Source organism: Pleurodeles waltl, chromosome 10, assembly GCF_031143425.1.
Source record: "Pleurodeles waltl isolate 20211129_DDA chromosome 10, aPleWal1.hap1.20221129, whole genome shotgun sequence".
In the NCBI taxonomy this organism is placed as follows: domain Eukaryota; kingdom Metazoa; phylum Chordata; class Amphibia; order Caudata; family Salamandridae; genus Pleurodeles; species Pleurodeles waltl.
The window spans coordinates 310,834,875-310,852,579 of NC_090449.1; the positions used below are offsets into that span (position 1 = coordinate 310,834,875).

A 17,705-nucleotide genomic window follows, 5' to 3' on the forward strand; every position below is an offset into this window, starting at 1 on the left:
TTTACCAGGCGTTGGGTTCTTTGAAGCAGGCAGTCGTGGTCAGGGGGAGCCTCTGGATTCCCTCTGCAGGCGTCGCTGGGGGGCTCAGGGGGGTCAACTCTGGCTACTCACAGGGTCGCAGACGCCGGGGAGTCCTTCCTGTAGTGTTGTTTCTCCGCAGGTCGAGCCGGGGGCGTCGGGTGCAGAGTGGAAAGTCTCACGCTTCCGGCGGGAAACGTGCAGTCCTTTAAAAGTTGTTACTTTGTTTCAAAGTTGTAGTTTCTTTGGAACAGGGCCGCTGTCCTCGGGAGTTCTTGGTCTTTTTAGATGCAGGGTAGTCCTCTGAGGCTTCAGAGGTCGCTGGACCCTGGGGGACGAGTCGCTGTTGCAGTTTTTCTTGAAGTGGGGAGACAGGCCGGTAGGGCTGGGGCCAAAGCAGTTGGTGTCTCCATCTTCTCTGCAGGGCTTCAGGTCAGCAGTCCTTCTTCGTCTTCAGGTTGCAGGAATCTGTTTTCCTAGGTTCTGGGGGCCCCTAAATACTCAATTTAGGGGCGTGTTTAGGTCTGGGGGGTTAGTAGCCAATGGCTACTAGCCCTAAGGGTGGCTACACCCTCTTTGTGCCTCCTCCCTGAGGGGAGGGGGCACATCCCTAATCCTATTGGGGGAATCCTCCATCTGCAAGATGGAGGATTTCTAAAAGTCAGAGTCACCTCAGCTCAGGACACCTTAGGGGTTGTCCTGACTGGCCAGTAACTCCTCCTTGTTTTCCTCATTATCTCCTCTGGCCTTGCCGCCAAAAGTGGGGCTGTGGCTGGAGGGGGAGGGCATCTCCACTAGCTGGAATGCCCTGTGGCGCTGTAACAAAGAGGGTGAGCCTTTGAGGCTCACCGCCAGGTGTTACAGTTCCTGCAGGGGGAGATGAAAAGCACCTCCACCCAGTACAGGCTTTGTTACTAGCCACAGAGTGACAAAGGCACTCTCTCTCCCCATGTGGCCAGCAACATGTCTGGTGTGTGGCAGGCTGGCAAAACTAGTCAGCCCACACTGGAAGTCTGGTATGTTTTCAGGGGGCATCTCTACGATGACCTCTGGGGTGTATTTCACAATAAAATGTACACTGGCATCAGTGTGCATTTATTGTGCTGAGAAGTTTGATACCAAACTTCCCAGTTTTCAGTGTAGCCATTATGGTGCTGTGGAGTTCGTGTTTGACGGACTCCCAGACCATATACTCTTATGGTTACCCTGCACTTACAATGTCAAAGTTTTTGCTTAGACACTGTAGGGGCATAGTGCTCATGCACCTATGCCCTCACCTATGGTATAGTGCACCCTGCCTTAGGGCTGTAAGGCCTGCTAGAGGGGTGACTTATCTATGCCATGGGCAGTGTGAGGTTGACATGGCACCCTGAGGGAGTGCTATGTCGACTTAGTCATTTTCTCCCCACCAGCACACACAAGCTGGCAAGCAGTGTGTCTGTGCTGAGTGAGGGGTCCCCAGGGTGGCATAAGACATGCTGCAGCCCATAGAGACCTTCCCTGGCATCAGGGTCCGTGGTCCCAGGGGTACCAGTTACAAGGGACTTACCTGGATGCCAGGGTGTGCCAATTGTGGATACAAAGGTACAGTTTTAGGGAAAGAACACTGGTGCTGGGGCCTGGTTAGCAGGCCTCAGCACACTTTCAAATCATAACCTGGCATCAGCAAAGGCAAAAAGTCAGGGGGTAACCATGCCAAGGAGGTATTTCCTTACACTCTCCAGATCACCATGTAAACCAGGCACTCTCTTCCATTGGTGGCCCCAGTTGTGAGCCATTCTTTGTCTTAAGCGAGGTGTGAAACCCACTGACATTCTGTAAATAAATGTATAGGGCATCATCAGTATAGTAAAAGGGAAGCACACTATCACCCTCATCAACACCTTGGGATCCCCCCTGCTCTGGCACAGAATCAGAGTTAGAACCAAAAAAATAATAGAGCCTCTGTTAACAGATGCAACATATGAGCAGTGGTTCCCAACCTGTGGTCCGGGGACCCCTGGGGGGGGGGGGGGGGTGGGGGGGGGGGTGGGGGGGAACTGCTTAGAAAATTATATATTATTAACAGATTAGGTCCCCAGCTTTCAGTAATGACTCATGGGGGGGGGGTCCCCAGATTCCAATAAGGATTCAGTGGAGGTCCCTGTGTCCCAGTAAGGATAAAGTGGGGGTCCACAGAAGTCAAAAGGTTGGGAACCATTGTAGTAGAGGACTGGGTTAGGGTCAGGCTGCATGACAATCGGTTGCGCTTTATTAATTTTGTAGGCATGGATCTTGGGCCCAGAGTAGAAATCTGTTCAAGAGTTGGTATGGGCCTGGTTCCAAGTGTAGTCATTTTTCAGTGACATGCTGATCTTTGCAATATGTGCAGTAACCCGGTACAGAATCCTACAAAACTATTACTATTTCTTTAAAATGACAGTGTCAACATTCTGTTTGGAGAGATTGAAACACCAAAAACGGATTGTATTTTGCTGCTTAATTGTGACAGAACAAATTGAGTGCTAGAAGGGAGGCTCTTTCCATAATCTTCAAATCAATATGTTCACATCCTAATGAGGGCCTTTAACAGACCTACCAACTTACAAATATATTTCACCATGTGAGGAGTGGGTGAGGACTTGGAGGAGGAGTGGCCTCATGCAGAGATCCATCAATACTCTCAAACCTTCCAAAGAATCCTTCAAAGGGTAGATGAGGCTTTTGCCTATATCCTTGGGGTTTTTTCACACCACTTACAGCTGCTAACAACCTAAAAAATCATTCTGGAAAGGCACTTTGTGCAGTGGTTAGCAGCTCATATTCCCTGCCACCATCTGAAGGTAAATGAAACTGAGTGACACAGTGGCACTGCGAATCAGCGGGCAGGTCTGACTAAGATAGGGGACGGTCCAGAACAGAATAGAGCCATGGGTCAGAGCCTACTTTGGGACAGACCTTAGGCTTGCCAAGGCCAAATACATCAAGTTATGCTGTTTCCAATCTATAAGGCAGCTCTTTTCAGTTGAGGCAGGAGAGATACCAGTTGTAAAAATAAAAAGTGGTTCATTAGAGATACTGGTTGTGCAACACAAATGGCCTACAGACTTGTCAATGGCTAGAGACCATGAGAAATGGTTGAATGGCTGCAATGATTATCCACTGCCTGGGTACAGAGGACAGTAGCCACAGTCACATTAAGTTCTGGCAAAGCCAATAACTCTTGCCTTTGGAAATGACTGCCTTTGTCAATAGTTTTTAGTTATGGCGAACACTACGGGAAATCACAAACATTTTACCAGAGGCCAAAAAGTATGGTCTGTAGTGTGGCCAAAGGCTGCACAGATGGCAGTAGGGTGGTCAGGGCAAGTGTGGATGTAAGCTGGCATAAACTAAGCTAAGCATGTTCATAGTGTGGACTGTGAGTCATGAAGTTATTTTAAGATTATAATTCCATACTGTCCTCCAAATTATGTCCCTAGTCTCCAGAAGAGAGACAGAGTTGACAATACTATGTTATAATGTATCTTAGTTGATATCCAACTACCGCATGTTATGTTAAGCCTTCTCTGCTTGTTATCACTATCTTTAGGGAGTCAAGTTTGTAAAGGGAGTAAACTGATTATGGAACTGGAAAGAAATAGAATATTAGGTGTCACAACCTTTATATTCTTTTAGCCTCTAATCTGTAAACATTGGTGTTTCCCCAATATGTCTTTGCAACCAGACAGCGGTGCTGTCTTGTAGAGTTTGGTCTGAAAAGGGGTGTACCATCTATACCTCCCAATGTCTCAGGTGAGTAAAATCAGATTGCTCAGTAGCGTTGCTTGACTGTTGAGTGCACTGGTGGAGAAAAAAAGTACACCTGTCCAGAAAAGTGCAAGGGCAAGCATTCACCTTCACAAAGCCAAGCATTTGAATTCCTACGCAACACCAGACTTCACTCATGCACCTTCTAGGATTTGTGACTCCTTTCTGGAACATGTTATACTATCCCCTTCACTACCACAATTCTGGAGAAATAAAATGAACTATGAAAACTCGCATTCAAATCCCATTCTCCATAGATGCACTTTTGTTAATTGTTCCTCTTTGTTTTAATATTGAATAACTTGCACTTATCTTGTTGGGTAAATGTACATTGTTCACACTCTTGCTGAGAAGACACTCCCTACCACCTGAACTTCCAAAATTGTTCCCACTTAAGTACCGAACCCCAAAAACACTCAGATTGTAATGTGCTAAGGTGCTGCTAAATGCCCAATATGATAAGGGGATTCCAAGGTCAAGACTGACAGAATATCTCACAGCATAAATGCTGCAAAAAATTCTGCATTAAGTTAATAAAAAGTTATAGACTCAGGACACAAGGCACCTAATATATTTTACTGCTGCTCTGTTAATGAAACTCTTGCAAGCCTGAAGGGGAAGTTGGACCTGCCCATGCCTTAAAGAGACTGCTTTCAAGAGATTGCCTTCATTTACAGTACCTGTCAACATGGAAAGGGTGGTGGTCTTGCCGGCTCCATTGTGCCCCAGTAGCACTGTAATTTGCCCCTCATACATGTTCAGGGTTAGGTCCCCGACAGCTTCCTTGATCTTCTTTCCCATATTGAACTCCTATAGGAGAAGCAGAGATGTCAGAGTTCGAATATCACCTGCCAAGGTTAAGGTTCCAAAGGAACAAAGCAAGTCACATTTTATCTTTAAACATTTTATTTTAATTTTACAATAATTCACATTACAACGATCCCTGAGAGACAGTCCCAATACATTTTATATACTTTTCACTGTTATGTGTGACATATTCCCAAGCCCATTATAATTGTTTATACCATATTCTTTTTGATGCCCACACCCCAACTTGTCCACACCCTGTTTACGCCCAGTTGGACCCCACTTTATCAGATGCCAAGCTTCCCACACATTTATGGAGCCCCCGCCACCCATGGGAGGGCTCTGCTAGCCTTCTCAATGATGTAGGTTTAATGCTCTTACTTAATAATGCAATACACTGTTCCAAGAGGAAAAGAAGAGACAGGGTGAGTACTGGGGGGTCCTATCTAATAGGAGCAAGAGTCCTCACACACCCAGTTGGGTGTCATGCTTCATCATCGGATGAGCTCGTCAGACCGGCGCTGCAATGTCTGACGGGCACCACCCATCGGGGGGCTCTTTGCCAGAGATCTTTTCTCGATGATGCCACACTATCCCGCAAGTGAGTAGGGAGAGAAAGAGGGGGGAGAGTTCAAAGAAAAAAAAGAGTAAAATTGGCTCAGGACCCTCACTAAGTGCCATCTTTATTTGTCTGTGTGGGGTGATGGCCAAGGTTAAAACATTTAACAGGAGAGTGAGATAGAGATGATGCTCGACCACTCTCTAACAATATATCTAACAGCGAGGAGGTCAGGAACTACAAGACCCACCTCAGAATAGGATCGACATGTTTCGCGTCTCCGTGGTCCACAAGGATCCAATGACGCTTCTTCAGGACCTAGTGTAAAAATCTTCTCCAACTATAAACTAAATTGGCTCTTGCACACCATAGCCGACAGTCAAAAAAGTATTGTCAGTCAGTTACGCGAGTCCACTATGGCCCGGGTTTCCGTTCCTATTCGTCACCCTGGAGATGTATAAAAGGTATCAGTGCATAAGTTATATCTCAAATACCCTTGATTCAATCGAAAGACCTTAAACGTATGATAAACTGGGTGGCACACGGTGATGGTGTTGGTGATAACACACCAATGCCAAGTAAATAAACAAAAATATGCTTACCCTCCCATATTGAGTCAGGGCTTCATGGGATCACGCGGGCCGTAGGCCAGGCTCACAAAACACACTACTTGTCATATGGAAAAAACATGGTAAGGGGACAAACACCAATGTTAAAATGTCAAGACTCAAACCATCAAATAGAAAAAAAGTAAAACATATTCATCAGCACTGGAAAACGCAATATAAGGGGGTCATTTCCCTCTATTAAGTGTAACTATAGTAATCATCTTGTATCAGTCTATTATGACACGACGTTGACAGACATAGAGAAGAATTCGTAAGGCCTAGGGCATGTTGCTACTTGCTGTGTAACAGCTGGTAGTATCTATGATCAAAATTGACCGGAAGGCAAAACCCGATCAGCAAGGGACAGGAGGTGTCTATCGAGTAAGTTAGATCTTAAACATTTAAAGTAGCGGTTCTCATTCACTTAAGCGATCATTGGAGAGGGACCGGTCTAAGGGGCATGCACTCAAAATTACCGATCGTGCATGTATCTCAAACATTACCGGGTGTTGAGTTTGTCACCTCAGTTAAATCGACATAAAATATCTCAAGCCGTCAGAAGGTCACAAGCTCCCGACCGGGACACTTACTTGACAGATCCTGGCGGCGGGTGCAATAACCTACCCCTGGTCGCGATCCCGAAGGTAAATAGGAAACGTGAACCCAGGGGAAGAAATACTACCGCGCCCGGAACTCAGCATTAATGACTGACGCGTGCGTTGCTTGGCAGCGGCAGTACGTGCCGAACCCAACAACGGTAAACAATGGAAATAAATGAAGGGCTCACGTTGCTCCTGTCTCTACATAGGCTCAAAACGGCGGCCATCATGGAGTCATGTTATACTAGGTTAATAATAATCAAAAGAGATCAGTAGATGGCCGATAGATGTTCCTTCATACTATGTAATGAAGGAGAACAAAGGAAACCAGTCATGGCTAATCATGTATCAGCGTTATTCACCCAATTCTTGTCATAAATATGAAAAAGTTGGTAGTCATTCATTGCGTTAAAAGTGGGTGTGAAGTCAAATCATCTCAGAATAACTCATATGTCCGGTGGACCACCTCGGATGATACTCAATGTACTGCAAGGCTGTATCAGGGTGAGAAATTAGTCCAGGGAATATCATCATTCAAGCCTTTGCGATGAGTACCAAGTTTAAATACCCAGCGCTGCTCTAGTTCAAAAAGAGACTCCGTTCCTTTCTGAGAGCACGTCTGTAGTACAACCCACCACATGTCGTCAGGGCTGTGTTGCACTTCTATGTAGAGAATGCTTAATTTAGTCGAAGTTCGACCACAGCGAATGCTGCTGCAGTGTTCATTGATTCGTAATTTGACTGCTCTTGTAGTCATCCCTACATATTGTAAGCCGCAGGGGCAAGTAATCAAATATACACTATTTCGGGTATTACAATTGGTATGTTTGAGTAGCCGCCAGTTCCCGATAGGCTCTAATTCGAATGCATCTGTTCGTTTGGTGAGTGAACATACATTACAGTTTCCACAAGGGAAATGACCAGTGACTGGTGGCAGATCCCACAGGGTCCCTTGTCTACTGGGCACAGCCCGGGGTCTGAGCCGGGTGTGGATCAGCATGTCTTTCAAATTGGTGGTCCTTTTGAAAGCAAACAACGGTTTAGAGAGATTCTCACCTCCACTACAGAGAATGTCCCATCTTTTGTTAATGATCTTCTTGATGGTATTAGATAGTGGTGTGAAGGTGGACACACAAGTCAGTTTAGTCTCTGAACACCTAGGTGCCGTATGTAGTAATGTGTCTCTGTCACTGTACTTAGCTCGCTTGTAGGCGGTATTAACCACTCTCGTGGGATAGTGACGATCGCATAGTTTATCTTTCAATTCTGTAGCTTGTGTGTCAAATGAACGGATGTTACTACAATTGTGGCGTAACCGCAGAAACTGGCCATAAGGCAGATTGTCTCTGAGTGCTTTTGGATGGTGACTGTAGTATAGTAAAACTATTACGGTCTGTAGTTTTTTGGTGTGGAGGTGAAATTCAAAAAAGGGTCGAGGTCATTGACACAAGTTGTAAAGGCTTCCACCTCAGTGGGACCCTGCCAGATGACCAAAATGTCGTCAATATATCGATGCCATAATTTGATATTATCAAAAAAAGGGTTGGAATCAGGTAGTATAAATCGTTTCTCAAAATCGTACATATAAAGGCACGCTAGGCTGGGGGCAAAAGTGCTACCCATCGAAGTCCCTCGAATCTGATGGAAAAGTAGGTCTTCGAATTGGAAAAAGTTCTCTGTCATGGCTAGACTTGCACGGTGCATGATAAAATGCACAGGAGTGGCTGAATCAAGTGTGGCAGATAGAAGGGCTGTCTCGACTACTGTCAGAGTGGCTTGTTGTGGGATATTGGTGTATAATGCTTCGACATCTAAGGTGATCACTGCTTGAACGTCAACTGTAGAATTGATAGATTCTATGAGATTGAGGACATCTTTAGTATCCCTTAAATACGTAGAGGACTGCTGTACAAGAGGTTGCAAAAAATGATCACAAAATGTAGATAGGGGTTCAAGGATAGATCCTATCCCTGAAACTATCGGGCGACCAGGAGGAGGTGGTCTTACCTTTGTGAATTTTAGGGAGACAATAAAAGTATGGTGTTCTCGGATTCACAGTATCCAGAAATTCTGCTTCTTTCTGTGAAATCCATGCATTCCAGCAAGCTTCATCTATCATTCCTCTAATCTCAGATTGAATTCTGGCTGTCGGGTCATGATCGATTCGTGCATAATACGTAGAGTCACCAAGGAGGCGGAGGCATTCTTGTCTATAGTCTACTGAATTCATTATGACTATAGCGCCACCTTTGTCTGCTGGTTTGATGATGATGATGCTGTTGTCAGCTGCCAGCCTCTTAAGAGCGGCGCTCTCAACTTTGGGTATATTGACGAAGCTCTGTTTTGGTCGCAGTTTAGTAATGTCAGTGGTGACTGCCTTTTCAAATGCCAGGATATCACAAGGTATTGAGGTTGTGGGTGGCATGAATTTAGACGGTTTTGTGAGGCCCGAATCTGATGGTGCAGTGTCAGTGGGTTTGTCTCTAAAAAAGGCCTGTAGTCTGATTTTCCTAATGAATTGTGCAAGTTCACATTGGAGGTGGAAAAAATCTTCTCTGGGGGTTGGTACAAAACCCAAACCCCTATTAAGAACCCTAGTCTCATCAGGGGAGAGGGGTCTCGCAGACAAGTTGACAACTAAGTCTTTGGTTGTTGGACTTTGCCCTGCTCCGCGTGACCATCTGTGGCTTCTCCTGGGCCCAGTGGACTCTTCTGCCTCTTCCTCTCCTTCTGCCTCTTCCCCTGCCGTTGCCTAAAAAAAGGCATGTATGGTATCTACAGAAAGATATCAGCAAATTTAGTAGAGAAAAAGTCTATCCCTACATTAAGGAAGACTATTCTGCTGATACCCAATCCGTCTCGTCAGATGAATCTTCTACGTCGCTTAGAAGACCTCGCAAATACAGCCACAGTTCTTCGTCTGATGGGTGGAGTACGGATGACGAGAGACCACAACCGTATTTCAATTTCCCCCAATATCACCCTGGTCAGCCACTTGGGTGGCAAAAACCCTTCCCCTTCTATCAACCTCGTCCCATGTTACCATATATGCCTTTTTTAGGCAGGGGCAGGGGAAGAGGCAGAAGGAGAGGAAGAGGCAGAAGAGTCCACTGGGCCCAGGAGGAGCCACAGATGGTCACTCGGAGCCAGGGCAAAGTCCAACAACCAAAGACTTAGTTGTCAACTTGTCTGCGAGACCCCTCTCCCCTGATGAGACTAGGGTTCTTAATAGGGGTTTGGGTTTTGTACCAACCCCCAGAGAAGATTTTTTCCGCCTCCAATGTGAACTTGCACAATTCTTTAGGAAAATCAGACTACAGGCCTTTTTTAGAGACAAACCCACTGACACTGCACCATCAGATTCGGGCCTCAAAAAACCGTCTAAATTCATGCCACCCACAACCTCAATACCTTGTGAGATCCTGGCATTTGAAAAGGCAGTCACCACTGACATTACTAAACTGCGACCAAAACAGAGTTTCGTCAATATACCCAAAGTTGAGAACGACGCTCTTAAGAGGCTGGCAGCTGACAACAGCATCATCATCAAACCAGCAGACAAAGGTGGCGCTATAGTCATAATGAATTCAGTAGACTATAGACCAGAATGCCTCCGCCTCCTTGGTGACTCTACGTATTATGCACGAATCGATCATGACCCGACAGCCAGAATTCAATCTGAGATTAGAGGAATGATAGATGAAGCTTGCGGGAATACATGGATTTCACAGAAAGAAGCAGATTTTCTGGATTCTGTGAATCCGAGAACACCATACTTTTATTGTCTCCCTAAAATTCACAAAGGTAAGACCACCCCCTCCGGGTCACCCGATAGTTTCAGGGATAGGATCTATCCTTGAACCCCTATCTACATTTTGTGATCATTTTTTGCAACCTCTTGTACAGCAGTCCTCTACGTATTTAAGGGATACTAAAGATGTCCTCAATCTCATAGAATCTATCAATTCTACAGTTGACGTTCAAGCAGTGATCACCTTAGATGTCAAAGCATTATACACCAATATCCCACAACTAGCCACTCTGACAGTAGTCGAGACAGCCCTTCTATCTGCCACACTTGATTCAGCCACTCCTGTGCATTTTATCATGCACCGTGCAAGTCTAGCCATGACAGAGAACTTTTTCCAATTCGAAGACCTACTTTTCCATCTGATTCGAGGGACTTCGATGGGTAGCACTTTTGCCCCCAACCTAGCGTGCCTTTATATGTACGATTTTGAGAAACGATTTATACTACCTGATTCCAACCCTTTTTTTGATAATATCAAATTATGCCGTCGATATATTGACGCCATTTTGGTCATCTGGCAGGGTCCCATCACTGAGGTGGAAGCCTTTACAACTTGGGTCAATGACCTCGACCCTTTTCTGAATTTCACCTCCTCTGTCTCGACCACTAAGATCCCATTTTTGGATCTGGTGATTAGTATTGATGGAGGTAAATTAAAGACCTGTAAACACCCAAAAACTACAGACCGTAATAGTTTATTACTATACGACAGTCACCACCCAAAAGCACTCAGAGACAATCTGCCTTATGGCCAGTTTCTGCGGTTAAGCCACAATTGTAGTAACATCCGTTCATTTGACACACAAGCTACAGAATTGAAAGATAAACTATGCGATCGTCACTATCCCACGAGAGTGGTTAATACCGCCTACAAGCGAGCTAAGTACAGTGACAGAGACACACTACTACATACGGCACCTAGGTGTTCAGAGACTAAACTGACTTGTGTGTCCACCTTCACACCACTATCTAATACCATCAAGAAGATCATTAACAAAAGATGGGACATTCTCTGTAGTGGAGGTGAGAATCTCTCTAAACCGTTCTTTGCTTTCAAAAGGACCACCAATTTAAAAGACATGCTGATCCACACCCGGCCCAGACCCCGGGCTGTGCCCAGTAGACAAGGGACCCTGTGGGATCTGCCACCAGTCACTGGTCATTTCCCTTGTGGAAACTGTAATGTATGTTCACTCACCAAACGAACAGATGCATTCGAATTAGAGCCTATCGGGAACTGGCGGCTACTCAAACATACCAATTGTAATACCCGAAATTGTGTATATTTGATTACTTGCCCCTGCGGCTTACAATATGTAGGGATGACTACAAGAGCAGTCAAATTAAGAATCAATGAACACCGCAGCAGCATTCGCTGTGGTCGAACTTCGACTAAATTAAGCATTCACTACATAGAAGTGCAACACAGCCCTGACGACATGTGGTGGGTTGTACTACAGACGTGCTCTCAGAAAGGAACGGAGTCTCTTTTTGAACTAGAGCAGCACTGGGTATTTAAACTTGGTACTCATCGCAAAGGCTTGAATGATGATATTCCCTGGACTAATTTCTCGCCCTGATACAGCCTTGCAGTACATTGAGTATCATCCGAGGTGGTCCACCGGACATATGAGTTATTCTGAGATGATTTGACTTCACACCCACTTTTAACGCAATGAATGACTACCAACTTTTTCATATTTATGACAAGAATTGGGTGAATAACGCTGATACATGATTAGCCATGACTGGTTTCCTTTGTTCTCCTTCATTACATAGTATGAAGGAACGTCTATCGGCCATCTGCTGATCTCTTTTGATTATTATTAACCTAGTATAACATGACTCCATGATGGCCGCCGTTTTGAGCCTATGTAGAGACAGGAGCAACGTGAGCCCTTCATTTATTTCCATTGTTTACCGTTGTTGGGTTCGGCATGTACTGCCGCTGCTAAGCAACGCGCGCGTCAGCCATTGATGCTGACTTCCGGGCGCGGTAGTATTTCTTCCCCTGGGTTCGCGTTTCCTATTTACCTTCGGGAGCGCGACCAGGGGTAGGTTATTGCACCCGCCGCCAGGATCTGCCAAGTAAGTGTCCCGGTTGGGAGCGTGTGACCTTCTGACGGCTTGAGATATTTTATGTCGATTTAACCGAGGTGAGGAACTCAACACCCGGTAATGTTTGGGATACATGCACGATCGGTAATTTTGAGTGCATGCCCCTTAGACCGGTCCCTCTCCAATGATCGCTTAAGTGAATGAGAACCGCTACTTTAAATGTTTAAGATCTAACTTACTCGATAGACACCTCCTGTCCCTTGCTGATCGGGTTTTGCTTTCCGGTCAATTTTGATCATAGATACTACCAGCTGTTATACAGCAAGTAGCAACATGCCCTAGGCCTTACGAATTCTTCTCTATGTCTGTCAACGTTGTGTCATAATAGACTGATACAAGATGATTACTATAGTTACACTTAATGGAGGGAAATGACGCCCTTATATTGCGTTTTCCAGTGCTGATGAATATGTTTTACTTTTTTTCTATTTGATGGTTTGAGTCTTGACATTTTAACATTGGTGTTTGTCCCCTTACCATGTTTTTTCCATATGACAAGTAGTGTGTTTTGTGAGCCTGGCCTACGGCACACGTGATCCCATGAAGCCCTGTCTCAATTTGGGAGGGTAAGCATATTTTTGTTTATTTACTTGGCATGGGTGTGTTATCACCAACACCATCACTGTGTGCCACACAGTTTATCATACATTTAAGGTCTTTCGATCGAATCAAGGGTATTTGAGATATAACTTATGCATTGATACCTTTTATACATCTCCAGGGTGACGAATAGGAACGGAAAACCTGGGTCATAGTGGACTCGCGTAAGTGACTGACGATACTTTTTTGACTGTCAGCTATGGTGTGCAAGAGCCAATTTAGTTTATAGTTGGAGAAGTTTTTTACACTAGGTCCTGAAGAAGCATCATTGGATCCTTGTGGACCACGGAGACGCGAAACATGTTGACCCTATTCTGAGGTGGGTCTTGTAGTTCCTGACCTCCTCGCTGTTAGATATATTGTTAGAGAGTGGTCGAGCATCATCTCTATCTCAATCTCCTGTTAAATGTTTTAACCTTGGCCATCACCCCACACAGACAAATAAAGATAGCACTTAGTGAGGTTCCTGAGCCAATTTTACTCTTATTTTCTTTGAACTCTCCCCCCTCTTTCTCTCCCTACTCACTTGCGGGATAGTGTGGCATCATCGAGAAAAGATCTCCGGCAAAGAGCCCCCGATGGGTGGTGCCCGTCAGACATTGCAGCGCCAGTCTGACGAGGAGCTCGTCCGATGATGAAGCATGACACCCAACTGGGTGTGTGAGGACTCTTGCTCCTATTAGATAGGACCCCCAGTACTCACCCTGTCTCTTCTTTTCCTCTTGGAACAGTGTATTGCATTATTAAGTAACTTTCATTGGAAGGTATACACTGGACCTTTAATCCTCCGAATCCCCCTCGTGTTTTGATGGTTTAATGCTCTTAGCCAAATTGGTGTCATTCTTGCACTATCCACACGTCATACGCTTGATCAAAGGACCATTATGGATCTGAAAATATGATGCTGATTCACTGTATCATAAGTCAGTTATTTTGCCGTTACCAGCAAATTTCCATCAGAAATTCAGTTATCAATTTGGAAGGAGTTGGTGACCCCTACCAACTTAAAGTGAGTTTAAGTTCAAGCAGAACCAACAGTTGTATGGTAAAGAACAAAATACAATAACATTTACCAATTTAGGAACCGAGAGAAAAGTAACGAGCAAATAGATACAAAAATCATCAACTCGGGTAGGTGGAATCAGAGATAGGAATTTTTTTTAAGTTTTGAGGCCAAAAGCATCTGCAAAAAAAATAAAGCATTATTGAAAAACAATAGTTCACAAGGATCTAGGTGTGATATCAGACTGACTGTGATGGATCGGAGAGGTTGGCTACACCAATAAGGTTGTCCTGGTCAAATGTTTTACCTTAGGACATAGACTTTAAAATTAAAATCAATAACTTTAGGCATGTGCTTGACTTGTAAAAATAGATGTGCAAGGGCCCAAAGTGGCCACGTAGGAGGCCACTGCAGTTTCACCACCCACTGCCCCTGCTAATGATGCCAAATGCCTGTCCCAATGGCCTAGATGCACTGTTATTATTTTTTAGTGTACGGTAAAGTGGTAAACTATTGTGTGGAAAATAAGCAGACTGCACCACCACACGGTGGAGCACAATTGAAAAGTACCAATGTTAAGAATTAACTGCCGGTGCTGAGCAGAAGCAAACACTATCAACAAATTAAGTACTGCCTTCAGCGTAGCAATGTTCAAGGCCGAGATTGGTGAGGGTCGTCCTATTTTGAAAAGGTTGTCGCCAAGCTCCCACTGACGTCATTGGTTTTTGTGCCAAAAGCTCTGAGTGGGACAAGGCTGGATTTTGCATCTGCCAAATTTGCTTTGTTGCTGGGATGGATTTGCTGAATCACCCAGGCCCAAGGCTTCATCTTCGGACTTAGTCACTGTTTTGGCCTCAAAAACCTTTAATGGGCAAAGATTGTAAGCCGCAGCCAAGCAGGTCTCCGTGAGGCTGGATGCCTTTATTGCGAGGGTCCACTGAACCCCCATTTTCAGCAAGACAAAAATCTCTAAGCGAGACATATATGATTTACTTGCTTGCCTTGGGTGCAATCTTCATATGCAAACCTCAGCACCTTGTCCTGGTCCACCAAAGATGAAATAGGTTACTAAATCCCACTTTTTCGATAATTGCTAGAAACCTTCTTTCTGGTCAGTCCTGCAGGCCCCAGGAACGCAGAGCAGGCTTCTAGACATCAGATCTCTGAGAATAGGTTGAGTCTTCTGGGGTCACCAGGATCCTTTTTGGAGGCAGGAGTTCTTCTGTTTTGTAATGTCCATGCATCATGCAAGCAAGTGTGCAGCCATGTGACTCTTGGAGTGGAGAGAAGTTTCAGTATCTAGGTAGGAGCAGCAGTTAGGAGTGCTTTTATCCTCTTCTAGCAGGAGCCCTCTTCCTTCTAGCAGAACATTCATTTTCAGATATTGGGCCTGATTACAACTTTGGAGGAAGGTGTTAATCCGTCCCAAATGTGACGGATATACCACCAGACGTATTACGAGTCCATTATATCCTATGGAACTCGTAATACGGCTGGTGGTAAATCTGTCACATTTTGGACGGATTAACACCTCCTCCAAAGTTGTAATCAGGCCCATAGTCTTTCTGCATCTAGGAATGTTCTAAAGAGGTATAGATGTAACAGTTTTATTAGGTGCACTAGCCTCTTCACTTTACTATAAAAATTCCCACAGCCCTAAATTCAAAATGGGTGAAACATTTTTCCCCTCTGGAGTGTTCCAGATCAGCTCCTAGCCATAGCCTTACTTAAATGAACTCTTTTCTCTCTTTAAGGATTACAAACTAGTTATCCCTCTACTGGAAATGAAGTCAAAGGGTATAGAAGGGCCATGGGTGTGAACTGGAGCAGGCCCCGTCAGACCCTTTTGAGATCAGCAAGCCAAAAGAACTGTGAATGCAGTGCCTTATTCTCTCAGTTGTCCATTCCCAGACAGCTAATCCAATGCGAAGTGGCCAAGTGTTGCCAACATTTCTGCCTTACAGGGCCCAGAAGCTACTGTCCTACAGCAGTCATCAACCCCTGCCAGGAGTGCATTTTGTGATGAGTTCCAGAATTGGTTTTAAGCCAGTGCTCACTCCGGTATTCCAAAGTAGAATTTTTTATAAAATTATTTTTCCACTAAAGCTACCTAAATTCTGATTTAAATATTAAATCCGATTTTCCAAAGTAAGGGAATGTTGAATGGCTGTAATGAAGACCTATATGAAAGTGACTTTGCAAGCTAATAGCACCAAGCAACTTCCCCTAATGGATCAGCAGCATTTGCGGACTTATGCTCACGAGTTCATCATGATGAAGAGACTGAGCTACCATTTTGGGGAGTCCTTTGGAAAGTGCTGGCCTATGGAAGATGTGCAGCTTCAAGATGGTTATCATTAGAACAGTGAGAGGGGTGCTGTAAAAGACACTAGGTTCTCCTGATTATGTTGGAGGATATGATGGCTGCACAGATGAGCCTTTAGGGTTTGAGGCCAAGGTCTGACTGCGGAGGAGGGGAGAGAGAACCACAGCCTGTGCTTGGAAACTCACCATGGGGCCTGCAACAAAGTAGGAACAGGTGGAGGAGGTCAGTGACAGGGGTCCATCTGAATTTTCAGGAGCCATCAGAAGTCAACAAGAAGCTCACGAGACCGCTAAGAAGTTGCTACTGCAGCAGACTGGAGGTCAAGCAGTCACTAGTGATGCCCACAAGGTCTCAACCCTTCCAACGGTAAACTCACTCAGTACAATGACTCAAACTCTGAGGTGACAGTGGAAAGTGAGAGAATCCCATTTCTGGGATGGGAGGGAGGGGTCTCTGTTTGCATTAAACTGGCTGCAGATGGTGGCGAACACTGAGAGAAAAAGGGGTAGATAAGCACATGACGACCTAGCCTGGGAGCAGCACTATAGCTATCTGAAGGAATCTCTGCTCTATTGTTCTGGCCAAGCTAGTGACCGCATTCTACACTCAATTGTATCCCCCAGTCCCTAAAAAGCTTGACAACTGGTAAAAACTTGGATGCCCCCTTACTCTTGCCTTGTGTAACTCTTCTGAGAGGGCTGAATGGATGACCTCAATATTAAAGGCTTGAGTGAACAGCTGATAGAGTCTTCTGTGGTTTGAGGGGCCCCTTCCAACACTCCTCACATCCCCAGCAAAGTCACATGGTGTGCCCTTCTCGATGGCTGTGGGTTTTAGTACCTACCCTCAGTTGATAAAATCTTCCACTGAATAGCTCTATGAATGTTTTTCTCTGAATAACTGTATTGACATCGACAAATGGCAGATCAGCAAAGAGCCCACCATCAAAAAAATGCTCACCAAAATCTGCCCTTACAATAATGTATGCCCTTTTGGCAACAATTATGAAAGCCCCTGTGGAGATATAACCAATAAATAACTACGATACTCCCTGGTGATATTTGCTTGCCGATGCTTGAATTTAAGAACAAAAGGAGCCTTATGTTAAGATTTTGCCAAGATCGGCTCAGATCTTAACCATAAAATCCATACAGTCAAAACCACAGTTCGGCAGCTAGAGTAGCAACTGGAGAAGGAGTACATGAAAGGGATGACCTTGAGATTAGGGTAATGATAATCAAAAGACGCCATCAAGACTTATCTGGACTCTCTAGATCTGAGGTCTTCAAACTTTTTTGCACTGACCCCCCTGTAAGTAAAACGTTTTTGAAGTCTGACCCCCACTGATAACTTTACTGCAAAGATTGGGGGATTTGGAAGGGCACAGCTGATTGCAGGGTGTGGGGATTAGAGATATTGACAGGGGTGCGTTTGTGTAGCTCATGCATGGAACAAAAAACGAATTGA

General features: G+C 44.9%; 1 protein-coding gene across 3 annotated transcripts in view; it reads right to left on the bottom strand.

Annotated features, from left to right (window-relative positions):
- The window catches only part of ABCA3 (ATP binding cassette subfamily A member 3), a 453,847-nt gene that overhangs the window by 135,801 nt on the left and 300,341 nt on the right, over positions 1-17,705 (bottom strand). For all 3 annotated transcript variants that reach the window (XM_069210492.1, XM_069210493.1, XM_069210494.1), the window contains exon 12: positions 4,488-4,617. In XM_069210492.1, the coding sequence (XP_069066593.1) occupies positions 4,488-4,617 (130 nt within the window). The remainder of the gene's footprint in view (positions 1-4,487; positions 4,618-17,705) is intronic.